The 26369-nt window shown below is 38.6% G+C and overlaps 1 protein-coding gene across 6 annotated transcripts in view; it reads right to left on the bottom strand.

The window, feature by feature from the left end:
• VPS13D (vacuolar protein sorting 13 homolog D) overlaps positions 1 to 24224 on the bottom strand; it is a 94653-nt gene extending 70429 nt beyond the window's left edge. For 2 of the 6 annotated variants that reach the window (XM_017735033.1, XM_017735035.1), the window contains exons 1-27: positions 24056 to 24224; positions 23108 to 23185; positions 22690 to 22880; positions 22287 to 22367; positions 21832 to 21948; positions 21517 to 21621; positions 21006 to 21176; positions 20369 to 20469; positions 19728 to 19896; positions 18249 to 18341; positions 17291 to 17501; positions 16571 to 16750; positions 16218 to 16348; positions 15473 to 15545; positions 14810 to 14980; positions 13525 to 13655; positions 13027 to 13159; positions 10254 to 12440; positions 9745 to 9896; positions 7972 to 9006; positions 7167 to 7257; positions 6491 to 6617; positions 5417 to 5597; positions 4114 to 4296; positions 1282 to 1501; positions 564 to 774; positions 262 to 433 (exon numbers count right to left, since the gene is read on the bottom strand). In XM_017735033.1, the coding sequence (XP_017590522.1) occupies positions 262 to 433; positions 564 to 774; positions 1282 to 1501; positions 4114 to 4296; positions 5417 to 5597; positions 6491 to 6617; positions 7167 to 7257; positions 7972 to 9006; positions 9745 to 9896; positions 10254 to 12440; positions 13027 to 13159; positions 13525 to 13655; positions 14810 to 14980; positions 15473 to 15545; positions 16218 to 16348; positions 16571 to 16750; positions 17291 to 17501; positions 18249 to 18341; positions 19728 to 19896; positions 20369 to 20469; positions 21006 to 21176; positions 21517 to 21621; positions 21832 to 21948; positions 22287 to 22367; positions 22690 to 22880; positions 23108 to 23185; positions 24056 to 24152 (6792 nt within the window). In that variant the 5' untranslated portion in view covers positions 24153 to 24224. The remainder of the gene's footprint in view (positions 1 to 261; positions 434 to 563; positions 775 to 1281; positions 1502 to 4113; positions 4297 to 5416; positions 5598 to 6490; positions 6618 to 7166; positions 7258 to 7971; positions 9007 to 9744; positions 9897 to 10253; positions 12441 to 13026; positions 13160 to 13524; positions 13656 to 14809; positions 14981 to 15472; positions 15546 to 16217; positions 16349 to 16570; positions 16751 to 17290; positions 17502 to 18248; positions 18342 to 19727; positions 19897 to 20368; positions 20470 to 21005; positions 21177 to 21516; positions 21622 to 21831; positions 21949 to 22286; positions 22368 to 22689; positions 22881 to 23107; positions 23186 to 24055) is intronic. The other 4 variants (XM_008634258.2, XM_008634259.2, XM_017735034.1 and 1 more) reach the window with 3 other exon arrangements.
• Between the last annotated feature and the right edge of the window lie 2145 nt (positions 24225 to 26369).

Genomic DNA, 26369 nt, shown 5'->3' with positions numbered 1-26369 from the left:
ATTAAACTGTATTTCAGAAAAATGCAAACAGTTTTTGTGTGGTGTCCTTCTTTTCCAAAGAGTTTCATTAACCATTACTGGGGAAATGTAACATTTCACAACAGTGTGGCCTTTACCTTGAAAATAAAATGACCATTAATCCATTTTCACACTAGAAAATGGTCTAGAGCTTCTTTGTACTTAAAATATTGCTGTCATCAGCAAAATCAGCAACCCCCCCCAGACATTTCAAGAGAATTTCAGCTGCACATAGATCCTTACAAGAATTCTTGGATCCTGCAAGTCATAGGGACGCATGAATTCCTCAATGGGCTCCCCAAGGTTGTTCTCCAGCAGCCCACGGATCAGTTTGTACTTGTTCAGATCCAGAGAGCAGTGCACTGAGGACAGGCTGCCGTGGATTGAAATGTCTGCGACGGCGTGACTCAGCTCCCTGCAACAAAGGGGAAACCTCAGCATTTCCAGGAGCTCCAACACAGCAGGGCAAAACCTTTAGGATACAACAAAAGGCATTTAAAACACTGCTGTAGGTGACAGCATAAGGCAACCCTGTTTAAACTCACTTGTCCAAGTTTCTCTCTACTTTTAACTTCAGTCTGAAGGGTTCTGTGAGCAGGCTCCCTCCTGTCTGCCTCACCAAGTAGGATGGAAAGCTCAAATCCACACTGGTATCTTCCACAGCCTTGGAATACTCTCTCTCGTATCTTTCGGCAGCAAAGATATCCATGTCCTGCAGATCAACCACAATGCAGTCTAAGAGGCAGATGTGATCCTCTGCAAGTGCACAGGAGATAACACATTAAGGAAGAAAAATAGAATCTGTACAAAACTAATGCAACTTACTTTTAAAATGAAATTTAATTTAGTCTCAATTTTATTCAATTTTTAATTTTCTTTTATTCGTATTTATCAATATCTGTAACTACCAGATACCAAGCTCATTTGCAGGTAAATGTAAATTCTTTATTAGGAGTCCAAGTACACTCCTTGTATATCTGCAATACGCATCTCAAAACACACCCAATTTGCAGGACTGCTCTTCCAGAAACTGAACTACAACTCCCTAAGCCTTTACGCTGCAAAAATCAGCCTTAAAGCTCAGAAATAATTTCTTCTCCAGTCTGCAATCTTCAGACCCAGAAGTCATTTCTTCTCCAATCTACAATCTTCAGACCCAGAGCCTAATACTTTTTCAGTGTCACGTAAGATATAAGCAATATGTCACTGTACTATTTCACAGGACAAAAGAAGCACCATGGAATTTCAACTGCTCTCACATACCTGGGCTCTCAGGGTTTGGGACAACAGGCAGCTTTGACGGCTGCCCTTGCTGCTTACTCGATGTGCTCACTGTAGGTTCATTCTTCAGCCTAGAAATGTTTGTTCCTGATGATTTTTTCATGACTAATCCTTCCATTGCTACTTTGGACTCATCAGCACTTGTCTTCTTCATGCTATGTTTTGGGGTTCCCAAAGGAGAGGAAAACTGAACTGAATCCTGCTAATGAGAGAAATTTTGTAATTAACATTAGATTTTTAATTTCAATTGTAAGGAACCAATGCACCAAGGTTCAAGCTGCAACAAATTCCTGTCAAAATTAAGTATGTTACTGGAATGCCAGTATCTTCTGCTGTAGAAAGATGGCCAAACTTTTCTCCTATAGCCTTAACAGCAGATGAGAACATTTTCTTTGTAAAAAAGTTCACTTCAGCAACCTTCCCCAAAAAGCTGTGGAATCTTGTCAGTGAGAAACTAATTCAAAAGCAGAGGGTTTTGCATAAAACACAAACACTGTCATGTAAATGAAATTCATATCAAAATGGAGGGGTAAAACTGTCAAGATATTAAACATTTCTGCAGAATAAAGACTACTAAATATTTAAAGCTGTTTTTCAGGTGATGAAAATAACATATGCCATTATTTTTGCAAGATCATGTCAGCAACTTCATATCTTATTAGAGTATGTGAACTAACACTTCCAAACATGCACATTTTATGCACTTCAAATACTTCAGTTGTCACACCAAAATGTGTCCCAAAATTCTCCTGCAGTTTAAGGTTGGATAAATCCCTACACTTAGTGGTAAATTCCTCACAGGTGAAAAAAGAAAAGCTCATTTATATTGATGTAAAACATTTTAGACATCTCCCCACCACCACATATCCAGTGGAAATCCATGAGCTGTCTTGCATCAAAAACCTACAACTCTCCCTAGGAAGAGTCACATAAACATTAGGAATTTCTTTTCCCAAAAATCCTGCATGACCAATCTGATAGCCTTCTGTGATGGAGTGGCCCCAACCACCCTGTGATATGTCTGGTGGAAGAGATCTACATACCACCTGTATACTCCAAAGTTCATTTTGGGATTCATCTGTCCTGACTTCAGTTAATTAACCTCATGCCCCACATGCAGGCAGCAATCATCTTTAGTGATTTACTCACCCGTTATTCCAATATTGCTCACTTTGCCCCTGGCTCCTGTATTGTTACTATCATTTCCCACCTTCCTTCTGAATCCAGCTTCTGATGTCACATCAATCCCTACCATAAACTTCCCTTTCTGGTTTTAATTGTTAATATTTTCTTGCCTTACATGGTTTTTAAATATTAGAAAAAAATTGGAAAAATTAATTGCAATCATAATCAAGGATTTCAAGAAAAAAAAAATTGATGACATTAACTTCATACTGTAAAGACAAGACTAAAAAGTACATGCAAAGGAAAATCATCACATCATCTATAAATCTATAAATATGTGCAATTAAATCCAAATTAGCAGCTCCTCAGACATGCATAAAGAGCACACCACAAAAAATTTACATCCAGTTCTAATAGAATGCAGCAAAATCTTTAGAATGGGAACATAATTTTTAATAAATGAAGTAATGTTTTAAAGTGCTAAATTCCAGAAGAATATTTTCTCTTTTTTAGAATGAATGAGGAGCACCTGAACACTGCTATAAAGATGTGAAATACCTCAAATAAAACAGGATCCTTGTATGCATTGCCTTGTAAAATCCGATCCTCAAAAATAAACATAGGACAGAGGAAAAATGAAAACAAAAGCAACAAAAAAAAAGCCAAACCCCACCTAATCCCATTTCAAACACCTACATTTCTACAGTGCTACAAAACACAGTATTTTTAGGCTGAAATAAAATTATTGTGCACACTTTCTTTAATTTATAACATCAATTTAGGAGTCTACTGCTTACGAACCTTTACTTACATCAACACACTACAGCACAGGAAACAACTCAACATCACAGTCCACTAGTTCCTTACAGCAAAAACACAGGTAGGTACAAGTCAGATCAAGGCAACTGACACACCACAAAACCACTGCAGCAATTTAGTCCATCTAACTTCTAATTCCTTCAAAATGGAATTAGGGGGTTCCCAGACAACTCCTTACTTTGCTGAATAGGTTAGATATAGAAAGCCATCCAAGATGGATCTTCCTTAGCTCAAATTTTGTGGCTGCATCTCTCAAGAGCAGCCTCAGCTACTCCTGTCCTGTGCCTTGCCACGTGTGCAAACACTGGAAACCTTTCCCAAGGTTTCACCTCATCAAAGCAACTACACACACTCAGTTTCACCAAGAGCACAAAAATAAAATAAACCCAATTCTATTCTCCAGTGCATTTGAACAAGTCTCAGCCAACACAGACCCCTGTTTTCTGCCACTCACACTGTGGATATGGTGAGTGGTAAAGAGCTGGAGTTACCAAACAGGGTGAGCTGAAAGCCCGTCCTGGTCCCAACATTGGGGTGTGTACCCAGCTGGGTCCTGCTTCCTCACCAGAGCAGCTGGAGCAAGTTCAGCCTCCTTTCTTCCCTCCATTCTCTCAAAACACTCAGTTCAGTCTCCCCTCTGCCCCAATGCCTCAGACAATAAGCCCAAGGCAGGAAGGGCAGCACAGCACAATCAACAGCAAGGCAAATCCGTAAGATCTGCCAGCATGCTGCCACAGACTCTCATTACCAGAAATATAAAGTCAATATATAAAGTAAAATGCAAGAATCATTTACAATTTTGATTTAGAAATAAAATGCATAAAAACTAGCAAAACTACAAACTGCTAAATTAAGAAGTAATGTTCCTACCTTGTTCTTTAATGAAAAGGTACCCGACGCTCCTGCAAACAGGAATCTGTTCTTCACTTTCAGTTTTCCCAGATTAGCTACAATAAGACTCTTAGACTTGGAGCTCTCAGGTATAAGCAGAACAGGAGCCCCAGCTTCAATATCAAGAAGAACTCGGGAAGCTCGCTGGGCTTTATCTCTCACCTGGGAAGAGCAAAAATACATTTTAAAAAGTAATTACAAAAATTGCAGAAAGCAGGTGATTATTTCCCACTGATGAGTACTGAACTCAGGATCATGACCCCTTGATTTACAAAATTAAGATAAGGTAAGAGTTTATACCAAACAAAAACAACAACAAAGCAACCAAAAAAACTCCCTCAAACTCTTGTTTTAGGCAGAGAATAAAGGCTCATTAAAAAAGTATATGATGCAAACAGGAAAAACCTGTGCAACAGGTGCAGCCCTCAGGAGTAACACATCCTTTCACCCCTGAACTAAGAGGTAGAACAGACACTACCCAACTCACTATATAACAAATTACTTAAGAAAAATTATTTACAAAAAGCAAAACCCCATCATTTAGAACAGATGTTTCAAAATCAGATTCAAACTTCCCACCTAGTGCACAATGAAGCATTTTAATATCCAAATATTCAGTGTCTTTCCTTCAATTATGAGAAGCTTCTATTAAATGAAGACTACTGACTACATTAATTACTCCCACATTAGGTCATGTGGTCTATGGCTGTCCTGACTATTGAAACATTCTATCATGCCCTATATACTCTATTATGTAGAGTATTGATATACTCTGTCTTGATATACTCTATCATGCTCTATATTCTCTATATTGATATATTCAATCTTGCTCTATAATCTCTATATTGATACACTCTACCATGCAGAAGTTCTGATTTTCTCAGCCTACCAGCCATCAAACTAATCAGAGACAGACACCTGAGTGGAACAGAACTTCTCACTTGGCTCTCCTAAGTCAGGTATTATTATATCTGGTGGACAGTGGAGAATAAGACAAGATAACGCCTTGACCCTTTTTGTCCAGCACATCCTGCAGAATCCAGGTGCCAAAGTTTTAAGTAATGTGCAAATTTGGTATTCTGCACTTTCAAACAGCAGCAGAATGGTCCTAAGGTCTCCTGATTGACTACAAGATGAGCCTGAGAAATCTCTACCAACACCAAAACTCTAAAACCTCCCACCATTTCAACTCATTTGAGATGATGCATTAACGTAAATTATATATTGCATTTCAACTGGAAAAAACAGGCTGGGAAAGAATAGAAAAAAGGCCCAGACATACTGTTTGTCCCTCAATTGCTGCTCTCTGCCGCCCCAAGACATCTTGGAGCTGAGTAAAATGCTGGATGAAAGCCACCACCTCGGCCTGGAAGCGCTGGGTGTGCACATACTGGACAGAGGCCATACGCAGGGTCACACAGATGTCACACTCCCTCTGCAGCAGTGGATCTGGCCTCCCGTATCTGTGAGAAGGGTTCAAAGTCAAAATTTACCAATCTTCAATACATTTTACAAGCAGCACTAGACATTTTGCTGCATTCAAAATAGCAATATAGAGGATTTAACTAATATTCACAGCATGTCATTAACACTATTGCAGTTGCAGACATGAAAACTCAGGTTTGTATTAATTACTTCTAAATTTTGTACGTTTAAGTGCTGCTGAGTTTTAATTAAGCAAACAGGAAAATTCTACATTTGGAATGTACCTTTAATCTTTGCATACCAGTTAGAGCTTTGGTGATTTTATATCAGAACCGTGGCTTTTAAGGTAAGTACTCTACTGCAGGATAATGTGTACATTCAATTCTGAATCAGCATGCTGTCATATTTGAAATTAATTCCATAACACTACTTGGATAATTTCTAATCTGATTAATTGGAGAACCAGGAAACATTGCAGGATAAGAACTATTGCTTTAAATAAAACAAAGAAATTCAAGTTTACAGTATGACAAAAGCAAACCCCTAATTCCAAAATTAAGGAGCAATGGAAAATCTATTTCATCAGGTGAATACCTCTTCCAACTTTTAAAAAACAACTGTTTTAGCTAGGAACAAACTATCATGTAAATACTTTCAAGAACAGCTTTAAAAGGAAATAAAAAACTACTTTTCCATTTTTTTTGTACATTGCAGGACAAAGGTAAGTTAAAAATCTCAAGTTTATGACTGAAAATATTTTAAGTCCCACTTAAGTCCCAAGAGGCCAAAGCAGAATCATGCAGCCCTGACAGTTGTAGGCTTGGGTTTTGTGGGTTTGTTTGACTTTTTTTTTGTTTTTTTTGCGGGGAGTGTGTTGGAAGTTAATGGAGTACCAAGCTAATATTGAGTAACAAGAAGTTTAAATTCATACTTAAAGATTTGGAAAATGAGTGCTTCTTCACCACTTGTAGTGAAACGTTCTCTGTAAAATTCTCCATGAGCTGTAAGATCACTTAAGGACAGACTTCCAATACTTCCCTGCAAGGCTAAATCTCCCTCTGAAAAACAAAGGGCAGACAATCAGGATCCACAAACACAGATCAGTTACTAAACCCCAAAAGCTTCTATTAGTGGGATAGCATCCTTACAAGTAATTAAGTACATCAATTCAACTAAACATTAAACTTTGTGTTCAAAGAAAATCACGTCCTTCTGCTACAAAGGTTGTATTAACCCACACATTACTCTAGGCTTTACACACATCACGTGATCACACCACTTTGATTTGTGAAACTTAGATGCAACTCCTTTTTTTCCTCTAAAACAGTAATAAAAACTAATGTTCTGCTCTGTGAAAGTGAAGCATTAAAATCACAGCCAATCTCAGCTACAATGATGAAAGGTGACAACTGGGAGGGATGCCAGGATTTAAAACAAACCCTGAAAAAGCAGAGGAAGAAGCAGTGGGAGGAGAATGTGCATTTTGCCCAAGAAAAACACACAAAAACCCAATGAGGACCAAAATAAAAACATTTAAAATCATAATTCCAGTGCACACCTCATCTTACTTTAAGCTGCAAACAAACCGGACCCTTCAATCTACTCACCAATCACTTCCAAGTGAGCTGCAAGTTTTGCCACACTGGCTTTAGCAAGCTCACTGGTTGCCTTATTCAGGACTAAGGATAAAGAATGGACCTGGTCAAACAAAACAGGAACAAATTGGTATGAAACAACATGACTTCAGAGCTTGAACATCTTGTTTAGCTTTTTTTCAAGACAATTGCACTGTAACACATGAATGGCACACAACAATTATCTGATCAGGAGACACTGAAGGAGAGCAACATTTTTACTGCCTTGTTTGCACATTAATGGGTCTCCCAAGCTATTCAGAATTATCAGGCCAAGAAGAAATCCCAGCACTGTTACCTTCATGTTCTTCTCTTTCAAGATTTGTCACATGTAAATTAAGACTGCAGGGCCTCTGGGCAAAGACTACATTATATACACATACATAATGTGTTTTTCAAAAAATATGTTTATACATACAGAATATATTTATAAAATATAGAATTTTTTTGCATAAATAAATTCCATAGTACCTAGAACAGCACAGTGCCAATTGCAGCATGTTAGGTCTTTAATACTGAAGCAACCTTTTCATTCAAGAGAGGGACACAGAACAAGGGAGCCAAGCACTTTGCAAATGTTCTGCTTTTCAGTAACTCCTTCTATAACTCCTTTTTTTTTTCTTTTAACTACATCTACACCCATTTTAAATCTGTTTCTGCATTTATGTATACTCCCCACTAGAATATAAGACACTTGATGTAAATGTCACCTTAAGTTTCTATAAACCAGAAGTTTTATGACAGACAATCCCATTACTGTTTTGCATCTCAAGTATACCTTTAGATCCAGTTTAGTGTTTACAGGCTCTTGGGCTTGAGAAGCTGACAAGGAATTTATTTCTGATTTGATTGTCTGCTGAGTATCTTCAGGCTGTGGCTTCATAGCATGGTTATCAGCAGTGGATCCAATCCCAAAGAAATCCAGTATCACTACCCAAGTTTGCAAAGTTATTAACACATCTAGACAATTAAAATCAACATCTACACTACGATTAATTTTGTTATAGCGAGAAGAAAATTCAGGATGTTTCCTATCCACTAGAAATATATTGATATGAACTAATGAATCATCAAAGTTACTTTTTCCACAGGGCAACTTGGATCTGTCTGCTGATGGAGAAGGAGGTGGAGTCAGAGGATACTCAGAATCAGCATCTTCTTTTTGCTTCTTACGGGAGGCACAAACTGGTCTTTGGTACAGCTGAAAGACATTAGGTGCTTCTTCCATATGGGAAGGGAGGGACCGTGGCATATCTGGATATTCTGCATTGGATACTGAGGGACAGGACTGTGAAAGATATTCCTTATGTGCTAAATTGGACGGTTTGGGTGCTCCACGGGACACCATGAGGTTCTTATACTTTGAGTCTGGTTTCTTTTCCAGGAGATCTTCCATCAGCAGGGAACGTAAGGCAATCTGAATGGACAAGGTCTGAGGGTGATCTTTGGCAAACTCAACATCAAAATCCTGAAACTTAAGGCTCACGAGACCTTGTGCCCCAAGTGTGAGATCACCACTTAACTGAACCTGGAGCTCTGAGATGTGAAAGTTTGCTTGAATCTGAGTAAAAGATTTTGTTTCCCTGATAGCTAAGGGCTTGTTTGGAACAGAATTAAAACTAGAGTGGCTGAATAAACCATTTTCCTTCCGTTCACTCAAGAATTCTGTGGCTGTACTATGAAGTGATGCTGAAGGAGAACTAAGACCAGCTGGAGATGTAGAAGTGGTTGAAAACTTGTTCAAGTCTTCACTGTAAATTAAATTATCCAGAGTCTGAAGGACTTGTTCATACACATGTTTTGCTAACACCACCTACAACATAGAGAAAAGAAACAATCCTCACATTGGAGCTCTATATATTAATAGAATTAATACATATATGTTAAAACTCATAAGTGGTATGCCAGCCCACAAAAATTTTAAGTTCATCCAAGAAAAAAACAATCCAAAACAAGGTATAATGCAAAACTGAAGCAAAACAGTTCTTCTGTATTAGCTCTGCAAGATGACACCACCTAGAAACACATGGGATGGGATCCTAGAATAGGATACCTTGTATCCCTGGGGAAAAACCATCCACACAGAGTTAGTTAAAAATAATTCACCCCCTGAGCTTACACAGTAATGTATGAAACAAACATTCCACTTAGCCATCATTGCTTGTCTCCTTAGCATTAGAAGTTTCAGTTTCCTCTATTTAAAACCTCTGCTCCTGCACAGATTTTTTTCAAGGTAATGGCATTTTAATGCTTAGTTTCAACTAGAACTGCAAATAAACTTACTTGGACAGTGACACATTTACTTTTCCTTCTGTGTTCAAGATAAGCAAAAGTTATACTAATTCATTAAGACGTCTAAAATGCCCCCAAACAAGGTTAAATATTGGTCATTATTATCATGACTTAAGACTGTCTCTTTTAATCACGTATATAAGGATCAGATTTCTAAACTATCAACATGTTAAACCTGAAGATACTGGCCTGAAAAATACTTATCTTCTATGCAGGGAAATACTTTTATATTGATAGTGGAAATACTACACTTCTGTACCTGAAGAGGGTTCACAAATTTCCCTTCAATCTTCATGATGCTTGATATTCCAAACTCTTCATTACACAGAGGGAAAGTTAAATCCAAATCTTTCTCTAGTGGTATCTTTTCCAATTTAAACTGGATGGTGGTATTATTCAGAATGTGGAAAGCTTTAAGAGAAAGTGAAATTAAAACAACATTAGAATAAGTGAACTGATTATCCCATAAATACTGTATGGAGGAAGTAACACAGTAGCTATTGAACTTGCTCAGAATGTGAGCAATGCTGGACTAAGGTTGTGTGGTTATGTTTTGCTCAATTTCTGCATAAAAGGCACCATTCAGTTTTTGCTTAGGAGACCAAAAAAAGATATAAATACAATAACTAGCCCATTGTCATTAAAACTGACCAATGTATTTTAGTAGGATGGGTGAAGCAGAATATAAATTAGACCTATGGTCAATACACATTTTTGACACATATACTACTCACATTATAATAATTAAGACTCCTCTGATTCACATACCATGGCCTTTATGTAATGATTCAAAGAAGTCATGACGAGTAAAATGAGTTTCTTCCTGGCTGGTAATGCTGGCAGGACCTGAGGAAGAATGTGGTCCATGGGGTATCTCACTTGCAGGCTCCTTCTTGTTTGTAAATTGACTACTATTTAATGAATACATCTTAATATCTTTAATTTCAACTTGCAGCCTATCACTTGTAGACTCATCTTCTCCTGGTACAAAATTCTGAATAGATATTTGTCCTAGATGACCTACAAGCAATTCAGAGCTACCAGGCTTTCGAGGTATGGAGACAACTGGCGATTCAATGTTTACATTTAATATAAGCTTGATAGTATCAGTTTTGAGGGGCTGTGATCCAAATGCATTGCCTTCATTATCTTCTGCACTGGCAATATCTCTTGATCGCGGTATGGTATCAAACAAAGAAACCATTTCACTGTATTCAGCAGTTTTAGTTGCCAAGACTGTAGTAACTTTTGAAGCTGCACTTTTCAACATGCTGCGGAAATTCTCTTCCAGCTCATCCATGGACAAAGTCAGTTCTTTCAAAAATTTGGCTGAGTGGTTGTAGTGCAAGGAAGCCATTTTGAGGTTGAGAAAACACTCTTCTTTTGACTTTTCTGTGAAAGTGAAACTTAAAGCATCTGGAAGGCTATTTCCATCATCAAGCCTAAAAAATAAAGATTCAAAGAAATTTACATCGCCAATGAGATTTTCATACCTCCCTGTGTTCCCTATGCTCACCACGTACTGGTTCTTTACATTGTCTTGGGTCAGATCCATAAGGTGAAGGCATCCAAGAGAGCCATTCACATCCAGTTTACTACACATGGAGACATTGACTTTGGTGCCACCAATACTGGCTGTTGCAATTTTTCTGCCATATTTTTCTCCATTTGCCATGCCAACTGTCCTGAGGAGAAGAACATTTAACCAGTGAATATCGACCGCTACCTCTGTGTTCTGTGCGTAAGTAGACTGGAATGTTTCCTGTTCCCTCCAACCTCTCTCCAAGTCAGCTATTAAAGGCTGAGGACTAGAATCTTCTTTCTCCTTGGGGAAAGATTTCTGGAGGAACCCAATCAGTTCAACAATAGTCTCTGGGTTAAGGATGATATCCAGGTTGTTCACCTGTACAGAGATCACCTGCAGACTGCTATCCAAGTTCATCGATGGGCATTCTGCACTCACAAACTGATACTCCAACTTTATCAAGGACTCTTGATCTTTTCCGTTGTTACCAAGTGAGGTGCTGGAGGCTGTAGTGCATCTCTCTGCCAAACCAGCTACATCAATGGGACGTGCATCTTGTGATCCAGAAACTGGGGATTGAGCCCTGCTGTCTCGAAGGCTTCCTGTTGGCACATCAAAGCTCAGGTTCTTATGAGAAGCCATCAAAAGATCAAAATCTGTTCCATATGTTTGCATAGTATCAACCAGTAACAGGCCATGGACAGTCAGGGACACCTCTGCATCATAAGGCCTTTTCACAAAATGGGCATTGGTGCCAAAAACTTTGAGCACAGAGATGTATCGCCCGTTACTCTCAACACCCAGCTGCATACAGTTTACTTTGAACTCAGCCAAAAGCAGCTGGGATTCAACAAGAACTTCCCGGGTGTGTTGTTCCAGCATGACAACACTCTGTGTTAGATTCATTACAGAATCATGCAAACTGCCAAACTGGTCTACCTCTGCAGACTTAGCTTCAGATGTACTCAGCAGTGTCAAACAGTTCTTCAGAGCCAGGATTTTGTCTTCATTGATGTGAATTTTCAAGTCTGGCAAATTGCCAGACAAGACGACTCCTGGATATTTTGGGTCAGATGTGTATATCAGTCTGCGCTCCAGCTGCAGGTGAACATTGAATTTTTCTACCACATGAGTTGGACCCACATCACTATCCTGCACATGCTTCCAGTTGTCTTTCACTCGGCCCACCATGATCTGAAGGTCCATAAAAGAAAGTGTGTATCTCTCATACATTTTTTTACTCATTAAGTGTGCCTGTAGTTGCTCTTCACTTATTTCTACTCCAGTAAATTCAGACACTTTGGTGCCACTATTGGTGTTGGATTCTGGTGGTGGAGTATTGGGAGGAGTTGCAAGAGGTGTTATATATTCCTCATCACTCAACTCATTGACTTCTGAAGAAATGGCACCTGCACTCCTCTTAGAGTCTTCTGCGGATTAAAAAAACAGTAAATAAACAAACAAACAAACCAACGTATTCTCCTCCCTCCTGAGATGTTTTCTATCATTATCTGATCATCCTGTATGAAGTCCTATTTTTTTTAACACAGAGCATATCTGGTACTGTCCTTGCCTCCTTCCACTGTCACTTCTTTTTTCCTCAACAAGAAACCTACTATACTTCTACATTCACAGAAGTGTCAGTCACAATGCAGTACAGAAGCTATTAAAAGACACTATTGTCTCATTTTTAACCCACTTACTACAAGATTTACTTTTAACCAAGTCAAAAAAAGAACCCATTACTCTGCCCACACAATTCTTACGATCCTCGAAACCAAATGAAAGGTAAGAGCTACTTAACTATTTTTATCATCAGAAAGTTTTGTCCAAATGGCTTTATTGCCTGATATTAACTTTCATTTTATTATCTTAAGAAAAGGATTCTTTTCTACTTTACAAAGCAGGAACACCCCTCAAAAACTTCCTTGTACTTTTTTACCCGTTTTTTTTAAGCTCTGACTTTCTGAAAGAAGATATTAAAAAAAGGAAAGCTGCAATAATTCTAGATCATACCTTGAGAATTTGTGAGTAATATTCTTCCCAGATCTACAACAACTAACACAGGATCCACAAATTTGAAATCATCAGGAAAAATCACCTGAGGGGCAAAGATATCAAGGCACACAGTCCAGCTATTGCTGTTTTCCTGAAAGTTAAGAAGAAAGATATAATAGCCCATAAGAAAACAAATTTAAAAAGCCATGTGAAACATCTAATTAGCCACTTTTTCTTGTGATGAGCTGACTGTCACGAACTCCAGCCACACTCAGGTTTGGTACCTTGTTAAACCACAGACTCCCACTGCAGTCAATAAAGAAACATTTTCAGCAGGTGAAAACATCCCCTGCACCCTCAAGCCTGGACTGACTAACAGCAAAAGGAATCTACACCACCCCCTGGAAAACTCCCATCCTGCTCACACAAACAACAACAAACCTCATTCTTTAGCGCTCCTAGTCCTAAACCGAAAGGCTAAAAGTCCACCTAGACATTCTGGGGGCAAAAACTTACAATGAAGTCTCCAACTAATAAACGGTCGATCGTTTGTCTGATTTCAGCTTTTGTCTGCATTTTCAGCTTGTTGTACTGTCTTCTGGCAGCTTCAGCCACTCTTGCCTCTAACTCAGATTGATAACCAAAACCTGCACAAGAGAGGGAAAACTGACTAGGTATAACTTTGTTCACCCATTATTGAATCAGAAGAAAAAATGGAAGAGAAAAAATAAAAGTTTTAAATTTTAGCAGTAAAATACAAAACAGGAAAACACAGCAGGTGAAAGCCACTGCCTGTGCCTATTCACCAGGCTGCTGCACAGAAAAAAGGAAGTATCTAAGCACAAAACAAATAATCCCACTAAAAAAAACACTCCCCAAACCTTTTTCTGGTCTTTACTTCACAGACCTTCAGCCCAAGTAATTAAATTTGAGGAAGAAAGAAAGGGTGCTAAGTATGGCCACAGAGGAAATTCTAACTAAACATTAAGATGTGCCTATGTAGGCAGTCGTTTTTTGTTTGGTTGGGTGGTTTATTTTAAACTTGAATATTTATGGAATAATCTCACCTTGTGAGAAAAGGCACGACACACACCTTTATGCCAGGTAACTTGAATCTTTTGGTATTTACCATAATCAGCAGAAAAATAATTCGTATTTCAAGAACATTTTAATGTTCCTAATGTTGCTTACTGTCACCTCTCATTTCCTCAAAAACTGAACTTTAACAACCAAAAGTGCAAAGGTGGCCACTTTAGAGTGTTACAGGGTTAGGTACTAGATCTTGTTGCCCTTAGAAATTTATGGAACCAGTATGCTCAAATCTAAAACTCAAGGTACCTCAAGAAGCCATAACAAAGGGCAGTCTTTATCTAATCAACAGAAGAGATACAACAGGCACCAGAATGCTATTTCCTCTGTATGATTACTATAGAAATACTCTTTCAACTGCCCTCTCAAAAAAACTCCATCAGTTTCCAGAACGCATTACAGGAACAACTCCCCTCTCTTTATTTATGCATTTTAATTTAGGGGACATGAACATCCACCATGGGGTATAGCAGCAACTTGCAATTTTAAAGCAGAAGTTGCAGGAGCCTGCCAAAGCAAAACCCCTGATTCAATTAAAGAACAAAACAAAGAAACAAAACCCTCCAGAGAAGACTTGGAATACTGCTAAATTTGAACTTAAAGATTCTTTGATTAGTGCTTTATATTTCTAAGAATGAAAATAAATAAAAATCAAAAACAAGAAAAGATGTAAATCCACCAACCCCACCAAAAAAACACATTAAAGGTTAACCTGAGGAATGAACCCTTCCCTTGTAGAAGAAGTCAGCTACTTTCTTAATGGCTTGTGGATTGTAAATAATATTTAGAGGTCTGGTACTGACTTCCAGGCGTCTCTCAAAAGTGCTGTGAATTGGATTTCTTTCATAAAGCATCTCAAATACTGGGGCATCAGGATCTGCAACTGAATAAAAAATGAGTTACAAAAAGCAGCTATAAAAAAACCCCAAAACAAACAAATAGACAAAACCAAAAAACAACTCCCAAAGAATTTAATAACTGATTTTTAACTGGTAGTACTGGGTGAGTAGAAGTTTCTAAGAATTCTTCAGTAACAGAAAAGGAAGTAACATGTTCAACTTCTACAATCAACAGAATTCAACAAGGCTATATATACAAAAACATACGTATAATTGGGGTCCTAATGTTGAATTCCTACTAATTTCTTTTTAAACCAAAACTAAGAGTAAGGGCAACACCTATTGTCTTGAAAGACATCGTTTCTTCCTTTCTTTAAAGTCAACCTGCATGCACCCTTACATCTGAACAAAGCTTCTATGATTTTATCTTTACCATTTGCAAAAAGCATTTGCATTAATTCAAACTCTAGGCACTTAGTTTTGAAATTTCTCGTTTTCTAGTAATTATGTCATCAAACATAAAATGAAATCTTTACCAGTGTTCTCATTAGTCATTTCTGAGGACAAACTTTGGAGTCCAAAGGAAGACATGCAGCCAACCTCTTTTTGCTAATAAGAATTTAAAAGAAAAAGATTGTTTAGATAAAATCAACCAAGCCACCTGATAATAAGCGTAAGTCTTTTCTGTTGAAGTATATGTATAGTCTGAGATTATTATATGCATTTTTTTCCCTGACATGGTCAAATGAAAGAAGGCAAACACTCTCCACTCCTGCAGCAGACAGGCTGAACACTGAAGTGCAAATTGCAATCAGTACAAAATACACGAGAAATCCGCATGGCATTGGATTCAAATTTTGTTCGCTCAGAAGAGAAATTGAAATATTTTCTAGAATTTATTTCTGCATTTAGTGTACCAGTATGCAGGTGAAATAGAACCATTCGTTGGGCCACAGAGCTTTATGGAAAAGAACAATCACTGATTAAGCAGCAATGTTGATTGTTCCAAAAATCAAATGTTGTTTAACAAATTATCTTTTTCCCAACACATATAACTGACAGGTTAAAGTCACAAGCATACAGAGTAAAAAATGAAGAGTTCTACAAATTATATTTGGAAAAAGAGAGAAAAAGTAAATTCAACAGGTGGAAACTTTTCCTCAAGACTTTTGTGTTCCCTTTCTGGGATAAGAAATGTTTTGAGTTGAATTTTGGAGTACAATTATTTTCATACACAATTATGCATCCCACATAGTAACTTATAGGGTTTTTTTCACCTACAGGATTTGGGAAAACAAGAACAGGAAATATGGTCCCTTCTGTTGCCAAATCCCTCAGGAAAAGACCACCAAGCTGAACTTTGAGAAGGGAAGACTTTCTGCGAGGAAGGGATTCAGCCAAGATCTTTACACCTGGAATATAAATACATAGAATTATTTTGTTTCTTTTAGTACAGCATACATTTTATTTAAATTTTATGAATAAAAAAATACTGTCCAACAAATAAGTATTTTTGAAGTCTTTATATATATTAATTTCTACTAAAAAATTTAACATGGAAATTTGTTATATAGTACAATAATTGTGAGGCAGCTCTGGTCTTTTTTAAGAAAGACCGGAAACGGGCTTAATACCTGAAAACTCCAGCTGCATAAAAGCTGTCTCTTCAGCATGCACTACCTTCTTCTTCCCATGCAACAGAGTAAAAGAGCCACCCTGCAGCTGTAGATTTAACTTAGCAAAAACATGATCTCTCTTGGTAAAGGTATTCATGCTGGAAGCATCTGCAGCAGGGTCAAAAAATTCATCCGCACCTAATAAAAAACAAAACCAAAACCAACATGTTAAATCAATTAAATTTCTGGAGGGCTACTGAAGAACAAGAAAGTTCCTGCGAATATGAAAATAAAGATGTCTCCAGCTCTCAGGGGGAAAAATAGAAACAAGAAATAGACCAGATATACCTTTTTCCTTTAAAAACCTGAATATTCCATAGAACTCTTTTATTTCAATCAAGGTAATGTAAGCCTGAATTTACAAAGACCCCAACAACCCAGTACTATTCCTGTTACACCCAGTCATATGACCTCTCACACACACTTGAACAGAAAAGGTCCCAAAGCTCTTTGCCACAAATGACAGTAACAGGGGAAGCAAATGTATTCCATGTATCGCTTTGGAAATAAGCAGGTATCCAAGTACCAACATACTGCCCAGGGTGTTCAGCTTTAGGCAAGCTCTGCTGCCTGGGTACATCAGCTGACAGAGAATCCTTTAACAGTACAGGCCCAGAGCCCTTTCTGCGTACCTGGACCAGCTATCAAACCATGGGAGCAAACCCTGCGTGTCCATACCCAGTATGTCTTCTGGATTCCACTGTTCCTTCGGGTCTGGCAGCAGCCCTTCAAAAGGTTCACCCTCATAAGTCTGCTGAGCATATCCATACCAACCTCCCCAGCCAGGAAACCACGACTGCAGGTACTGCAGCATCCCAGTGCTGCTGCCATGGGCGGGTTCTGCCGGAGGGGAGCCTCCAATGGAATCAGGCAAGGGCTCTTTAACACTCTGTGTCCGAACATTCAAGACATAACACGTTACTGCTGCTGAGTGAGAGAGTATCACCAGTGTACAAAAACCACCCCAACAGAAGCACAATTCCATCTCCAATTCACTCAGCACTCCAGCAGTGATATTCTCAATGAATACTCAGCCTAGAGGAGAGCAGCAGCAAAGAAGTAACAAACATAATTACTTAACTGCTGTGTATTCATATGAACATATAAATATGCATATGATTATGCATATATGAAGCCATACATCACTGTTTAAATCTTAGTCTAGAAACACTAAACCAAAGAAGAAGTCACTTCACACCATAAAGCACAGCTCTACATTTTAACATTTGTATTTGCAAGAGATGATATTGTGTTGTTATGGAGATTAGTTTATATTTAATGAAGTGTGTTCCCCAAGTAATTTCTGTGAGGCTCACTTCTGGCACCTGTTTATTTCAGGAAAATATTCATTACAGGCCTTGGTTTCCACTCTGTTGTTTTTAAGATGCGGAGTACCTGACCTAGGAATTCTGGCAAGGATCCTGCTGGGGAAGATCATCATATGACAAGACAAAAGATGTCACTGTGCAAGTGACACAACCGTAAAGACTGCAGGAACTGAGCATTTCTGCAATTTTAGCATTAATGCCACACTTCTAAATCAAAGAAAATACCTGATAAGGCTGTCCAGCAGAACACTACCTCAGATAATCACTTAAAGATTGCAAACATTACACTGTATGGAGAATGCTCTCACCTCAGCTAAGTCATGAAATTTATTATGAACTATCTCATACAGAACCTTCAATTCTTCATAAGTCTGCTCATCCTCAATACGATGCATTTGTGCCTGGAAAGACAAAAAAGGTGAAGTACCTGCATTCAAGGAGTACAGAATCTTGTTCACAAACATGTCAAGTATCTCTGCACTGAGTTAGGGACTCGTAGAAAAAACTAAGATGGCATTAATGATCATATCCAAGTGCCTCAGCACACAAAAATTAATGAAAGTCATGTAGGCAATTGTAACATTGACATTTCCCCGAATTATAAATAAACCTTATTTGCATTGTAAAATACACTATTTTACCACTGTACAAAATTCACAACTATATCCTCCTATTACAAATAAGAAGCAAGATTTGCAGAACAAAAATTAAACCAGGGAAAATAAATTGATTTAACAGAATGCCTTGCTTAGCCAGGGGCAAAAAAAGCTTCTGTCTTGAATAAAGAAGGTGGAGGAAATGAACTGGATAAATTAGGGCAATGTAGTATTCATAGTCAGTTACTCAGACATGTTGTCTTCTCTGTACTGATTAACAAGTTATTTGTGGGAACTGACAATTCACCCAAGTCTAAAAAAACTATCATGAAACAACAAAGCAAAAGACATTTTTCTAGTCCACTGCCATTAACCTTGTTACATTTCACAGCTCTGCTGAACACAATACAAGCTCTATGAGACCTGGCTTCGCTAGGTACTATAAAAATTTTCTGTATATTGACCTACTCCTACAGTTCATCTCCAAATTACATAAGTAAGGACCACATACAACTTAAAAGTAACAGCAGAATTGCACCTTTAATTAATACAGGTGAGGTACATGGTGCCCTGAACTGATTTAAAGCAAAAGTCCCAATATACCTAAAGATAAAAAGCAGCTAATTGTAGTTCATGGGTTTTTTCTTTCTGAAGTAGGTCATAGGTTCATTATTAGGGGCATTAAATTCTTCATCCTCAAATCAACTTGGAAAAACAAAACAAATAAAAAACCCCAACAAAACCCGCCAAATAACCCCAAACACACTGTCAAGTAGCCACAATTTTTCCCAATTCTCTACCGAAGCATATGGGTAGACACATCTCTGGTATTTAAATACCTTTTGGATCTACAGAGAACATGAGTTAAGAAAGCATGTCACCAACTGTCACAGGCATTCTATAGCAGTTAACGCTATTTTTGGTGAACACTGGTTACAGCTCAAAAACCAATCAGCTTTTTGCGGTGCAAAACAAAAACACATGAACCCTGCAGCACGCACACCTCCCACAAGCCCAGGTTTCATCATTAAAATCTCAGCTGTGGTCAGCAGACAGTCTGTTCAGTGAAAACAGACTGCAGTACAACTAAAGATGTTTCTTATCTTGCCCAGGTTTTAAACATGAAAAGATGAAACAAACCAAATGTAAGATGATTAATCATCACTGTAGAAGAAACTCAAGTCTAAATACCTGGTCTGCAGCAGACAGTGGTTCCCCCTTCAGCTTGCTGTAGTACAAGTCTGTGTAGGACACTGCATCCCGGGCCCGATGCAGCGCGAACTGCCAGGTGGAACGTTGCCTCTGCTCCCTGATCTCCGAAAGATTTGCATTCAGGGCAAAGATCCACCATTCCCGGCAGCTGGAACAATTTTCAATTGCTGTATTACCAGTATCTCATTTAAAAAAACCTAACCCAAGTCCATATCCAACTGGTGAAAGGTGCAGGAAACCCAGTGAAAAGCAATGGGCCAACGGCCAGGAAAAGCAGTAGCACTGGAGCCAGCACAGATGGGCTGGTCCTACAGACTGTAGGACGATGCTCCCCAGGGTCCCACCACTCCAATGGGATTTAGTCCAGCTGCCACATATCAGGCACAAACAACAAAATTTAGAGTTACACAGACTGGATTGAAAGCCTCCGGTAAGGATAATTTTACGTCTGAATTACATCTGAGTATTTAAAACTCATTTATGAGATAGGGGAACAAAACATGAAAACTGAATCTCTAACATATTGTTATTATGTACATTTTTGTATTTGTCTCATTCTAGTTTTTCTAATATAGCTTGTAATACCCTATTGACAACACCACATATGGAGATGTACTTACTTCTCTGTTACTGTAACCTTTGGTTTCCACTTCCTGAATTTAAGCTGTTGTTCCTTTCTAGCCAGTTCCTTTAAGAATCCCATGATCTGCTGATACTGCATCTTTTAGTGAAACAACACACAGATCAGTGAGGTGATACTGGAGTGTTTTCCCAGGAAAAGAAGAGGAAAAAACCAGTGGCCTGCACATGGTGCAGGATTAGGATTATAACAATTCTGTTCCCCAATGTGACACATCTTCTCCCAGCAACTAGTAGTTCATGTGTGACATTCGATTTACAGCTTTATTTACAAAAACACAGAATGAAATCTTCCATGTCAGGTTATCAACATAACATCAGCTGCTATTGTACATTGCACAGATCAAACCCCCCCACATGCACCCTTCCTATTACTACAATAAACAAACAACAATTTAATTCTTTTTGCAGTAATTGGTTTCAGTAAAATAAATAAATAATTTTGAATGCTTGACTTTAGAACAACCTATTCAATATATCTCTTTGAGCTGCCTCTCAAATAAAATCTTTCAGAGAGTATTAATGTTAGGCTACAATAATAGCATTTAAGCTGTCACAAACACTGCCAGTTTTATGCTATCTGTTCCAGTTACTGGCAGGTAAATGGTTGCTATTTACCTGGGAGAGCTTCAGGGGTATCGTCTCAAGCTGAATGTCACATTCCAGGCGTGGAGCATGGCGGGATCTTAAAGGCTCCTTAGAACAATTTCTCTTGAGAAGAGCAGAAGTGCAGACAGGCTCCATGATGTAATTATGATCACGACTTTCCATACTTCTATCCATTGCTTCCTGGGGGTTACAAGCAAATTACTCTCTAAGAAATGAGTGTACAACAGTGTCGTGGTGTCATTAGGATGCACTGGTTTCATGTACTAGAATGTACTTTACTAGCAGGCCAGTCCATTGGAAAAAATTTATTGAACGTGTTCTCTCTTCAAAAGTAAAACAAGCTATTTCACAGCACAGCCTTTGTGGATCGCACATGTATCCTATCACTAAAGCATGAAACCATAGACTTCTGTTGCTCTTAAAAGACCAAATCCAATAAATTCTACACCAGTCAGGTCTGCAGTACAGAAAGGAGAGTAACAACTACCTCTCTTTCGTATGCAAAACTTCTCTCATGTACCTGTAGCTGCCCAGGAGGAAGGTCACCCAGTAAAGTGCAACTGGTATCCCAATAAACACTGAAATCAGCAACATCCATCTGTTTTTTCCGCATCAGCTTTTCCACCTGGAGTAGAAGAAGTGGAGTAAAGTCAAGATCACACACCATGTGCCATGTAGTTTTTAGTTCTACATACCAAATAAAAAAGACGAAATGCTCAATTTATTACAACAACCAAAAGGTTATTAAAATGCCATGTTTTACTGAGTATTTACTAGCACCCGTAAAACGCAGCATCCCATCTGAGCTGCTCTTGTATGCACAAGTTGCACTTACTGGTTCAAACACTGCATTTTGCATTGACACATTTTTGATGCAGACGCCAAACGCAAATGGCTGTGAGGGATTTGTGACACCATCTTCAAACCTCAAATGCACATCCTGGATTTTTAACTGGATAAAAAAAAGACATTACTAAAGATACTATTTACATCATTATGGCAGACAGTAGTACTTTTCATTAATGCTGGAGCAATTTAATACCTAATTTCTGCAATTTTCCAATTAATTTCTACTAGATATTTAACCTAAGAGAAACCCTATTCCTCATTTCTGTTTTTGTACTCCCCGGTTCTACCTTCTCTTCAGACACCATCAGACCCTGCCCTTCTCCCAAAAATGAGCCACTTTCCCAACACACTGTACCACTGTACTTTTTTTGCTATCCTACAATTATTCTCCATTTTAAAGGCAAATGTGTAACTGCCAACCACTCGAAAGCACAGACTTACTTCGATGTTTTCTACAATTCTCGTGACTACAGATGCGGTAACTGAGTACCAGTAAGACTCCCCTTTCTGTTGTTGTTCTTTCTGTAAGAGCAAACATGGATAAACATTACTAACCACTGTAACAGCTGGTGAGGAGACAATATACTTTGTTACACTGAAATCACTGTTAACAGGGATAAAGAAAAAATAAACAGGTTAAGATATTTACATATCTCCGACATATGTGCGACATACGACATAATGGTGAGGGGCGGTAGGGCAGAAATTGTACTACGTCAGTCAGCATGTACAAATCAAGTTCTAACTCCATTTCCCGTGCATTTGTTCTCTCTCATTAGGAGACTTAGAGTACAATCCATCCACCACAGACGTTTCTTCACCATGAAACACAAGCTTGACTCACCTTCCATTTTTCTTCAAGTGCCAGCAGAAGGGCTTTCTTGTGCTCTCTCTCTTGCAACTTTTCCCTTTCCTCATCAAACTCTTCTCTTTTTTCTGGTGCACCAATTAAGTGCAGTTTTGAAACAGATATCACCCATGGATCCACATGTGGACGATAAAAAGGGATCTGTAGTGTTATTTTGCCAATGAAACCTGAATAAACAAAACAGACACACTATCAGATTCCTGTGAAAATTTACTTTATCACCCTTGAAAATCCTCAAGGAAAAAGTGATGTAAAAAACAAACAAGCTAGAACAGAAATAACCTAAAAATCAGGCTACCTCATTTGTTCAAGCCTCTGACTCACAGGTCCCCTAAAACATGCAATACTTCCTGTTTAGAAACATCTGTCCTGCATACACAAGCAAAATACAAACCTGCCTTTACTTCAAATGGTAATTCCAGCTCCTTTAAGGCATCTTTTTTTAGTGGCAAGTTTTCCAATTCAACAGCACCTATACAAAGCAGAACAAAAAGACAAGTCTGCTAAATAAAACTATGTTAAAGAAAGCCAACTTTACAACTCTAAGCTTAAAATGACAGGCATTGTTTGCGTTTTTTTAAAATTAAATGGGATTTAACGAGAACAGACAACCTACCACTTCGGATTGTGTTACAATCACAACGGTTACTTGATACACTTGTTAATTTTCCAATGTCATGTGCTCAAACTACTTGATGAGGTCATCCAGAAGGAATCTTCTGTGAGGCTCTAGACCTGAACTTTGTTGTAGCCACAGACAAAACCTCTCCTTATTGTCTTTTCAAAAGAGATACTTATTTTCTTAGTATTGTAAAAAGCACACACAGAAAAGCCTTGGAGTATTACAAAACATTCTCACCAGAAGCAGCAGATAACAGCGGCAAAGGGTGAACAAAAAGCATTGATTTGAGGACTCTGTACAAAGGACAAAACTCGTGGATGCAACATGACACAAACCAGATTACAGGGAGTAACTACGAGCAATAAAAGGAGGTAAGAGGCTGGAGGACACTTCTGCCATGGTCCCTTGACAGGAAAGTTGCTGCACAGTACCAAGAAAGAATGACATAAATTCAACATGCTAAGACAGCTAAGCATACTTCTGAAAATTTTATGTAAATTGGTTTAAGAATGTTGATAAAAAGCAACAAAGAATATAAGGTCATTTACTATTTATTGCAAAGTTCTGGCACCAAACTCTGTATTAAAACGGTTTATATAAACATTAAACACAGTATTAAGTGATTATTTCTATTCCACCTTCCAGTTATTACAAAAACATAACACTTTTCTAAATCACAATATGAAAACAGTACAGAAAATACCACAAAGCCTCCCTCACCCTTTAGAAGTGCCACTGAAAGTTGGTCTGTGTTCAGGTTATTGACATATTTGCCCAAGTAGGTGTTAAGGACCCAGGCTACCAATCCTTCCAACATGACTGTCCTAGAAGAGGAAAACTAATGCTTTTCTGTCATTTTCTGGATTTCTCTTCCATAATTAGTCTCAGTCTGAAAGAAAAAACCAAGAAAATTATTGTCAGAAATATCCACTCTCAACACAAGAATTGTCACTTCAATTCCTGCCGTGATCTAGCTAAAGAAAAGTAAAAGCACTAAGGATTGATTTCTACCTTAAAAAAGCTTTATCCTATGACCTTTAAGTGTCAAATCAGCTTCATATAGAGATCTGGTGATTACACACCACTCCCATTTGCACATAAAGTTCACCTTTCCATCATCTTTCTAACCAAAACATTACATCTTGTTGCAATAATCAACAAGGCAAATCTACAATCCTCCTCCAGAAAAGGAAAGGCCAAAATTCCGTGCTGATCTGAAGTTTGCACTGGCCTTCTCTGCTGTCCGTATTTTCACCATGCTGGGTTTAGCAGCCTGGTCTGAAGTAACAGCCTGAAGCCAACTGTATTTTTGTAGAATTCTTACACTACATCCGTGAAGCAACTCACCCTACTCAACCCCTTTTTGGGAGAGCGTGTGTGTGGGAAGTAATCAGATACGAGCCCCAAAAATAGTTCATCAACAGTTACTCCAACAGGTTTTCAAAGTGGCAGCAGAGATTATTGCACTGAAGAGGGAAAAAGCTACATTAGAGAAGCACCACTGGTCACACTCCTGAACATTCCCCTTCACTCTTCTCCAGCCATTTCTGTTTCAACTTCTGTGGTAATCAGAGCATTAAAATCCCGAAGTCCCTGTTCAACTTTTTAACCACTGAATTGCAAAACTAACTACTCATAGCTCCTGCAGGGGCAGGGTGAAGCTGGTACAGTAAGGAAAAAGTATGCAGGCCATTTCTTGAGGTTAGAATGGAATAAATGTATCAATTTTGTGTTTAAAAAACTCTCCCAATCCCATGTACCTGCCTAAACCATTGAATTCTACAAAGCAGAAAAGCAAAATACATTCTTTATTTACAGCTGACAGTAGAAGGAAATGACAACTTCAAGAGTCGCATTTTAAATTTTGCATTAAGATTTAGAGTTTTCTCATTATGACGCTCGCTTGATTCTAGGCAGCCCCATTTAAACTTTTATTTCTTTTTTAAAAAGGTAGTGAAAATACTTAACTAATAGTTAAATTAAATAACCAGAACCTAGGAAGTAATGAAAGGCTTTTTCTAAGGGCTGAAAGTGAAACTAGGCTGTCCTGAAGAATGAAACAGAAAATAGCACAGGCAAGTCCGATTCAACTCAGGCATGTGACTTCACATAAAATGTGTTTAACAGTTTTGCCTTTGTAAAATTTCTCAACAATTTTCCAAATCAATACTATTATTCCACAAAATAAAGACTAAGCATTCATTCTCTTGGGTCACCAAGCTTATATTACAGGTTTTTATTCTAATAAAAGTGATAACAAGCTCAAGATCAAACAAAAGCATATACAGTCATCTTTGTTACACCGTCATTAAAAAAAAAAGTCAATTAAAAAAGGAATCTCCCGGTGTTTGGAACCAAAGCAGAGAAAAGATCTTGAAGAAACATTTAGGCACAGCCGAGATCAACATCCCAGTGACTGAAACCCTCTGGTGCATGAACCATACCTGAAGTCACCCTAAAAACTGTAAATAAAGTACATCACATCCTTAACCTAAACTCGTGGGACATAACTAACCATATAGGAATCTTTCAAATGTTTTAAGGCTTTTATATTTTTAGCTCTGTAGTGCACTGCTGAGCTTCCCAGTGCTGCCCTGGGAATTAAAACAAGGCACGTATTTTCAATGACAGTTTTGTAATTTCCTTAACACACACAGTACAAAAAGAACCGTCAGGGTGAGAACCAAAGCCCAAACCAGGCCCTGGCTCAAAGCGAGCTCCTTTTTTGCTGAAAAAAGGATGCAATATTCCGCAGGGGGAGGCAGAGCAAGCCCTGCAGCCGCGGAGCCGGGGCAGGTGTCAGGGCAGCAGCCGGAGGGCCGGGGGGCTCTTGCAGCGCCCCGGTACCCAAAACCGGGCGGGAAGGAGCCTCCGGGGCAGTGCCGGGGACACGAGGCATCGGCAGCAGAGACCTGTGTGCTCGCACCGCGTGCCGGGGAGGAAGCGAAAGGTCACCTTGCCCGGCGGAGCGGGACGGACCCCGGGGGAGCCCCGCGGAGCATGAGGCGGCGAACGGCCCGCGCCGGGCGGGGAG

This window comes from Corvus brachyrhynchos, unplaced genomic scaffold (assembly GCF_000691975.1).
Source record: "Corvus brachyrhynchos isolate BGI_N302 unplaced genomic scaffold, ASM69197v1 scaffold395, whole genome shotgun sequence".
In the NCBI taxonomy this organism is placed as follows: Eukaryota; Metazoa; Chordata; class Aves; order Passeriformes; family Corvidae; genus Corvus; species Corvus brachyrhynchos.
Note: the sequence above shows the minus strand (reverse complement) of the source record. Positions and strands in the feature narration are given on the sequence as shown.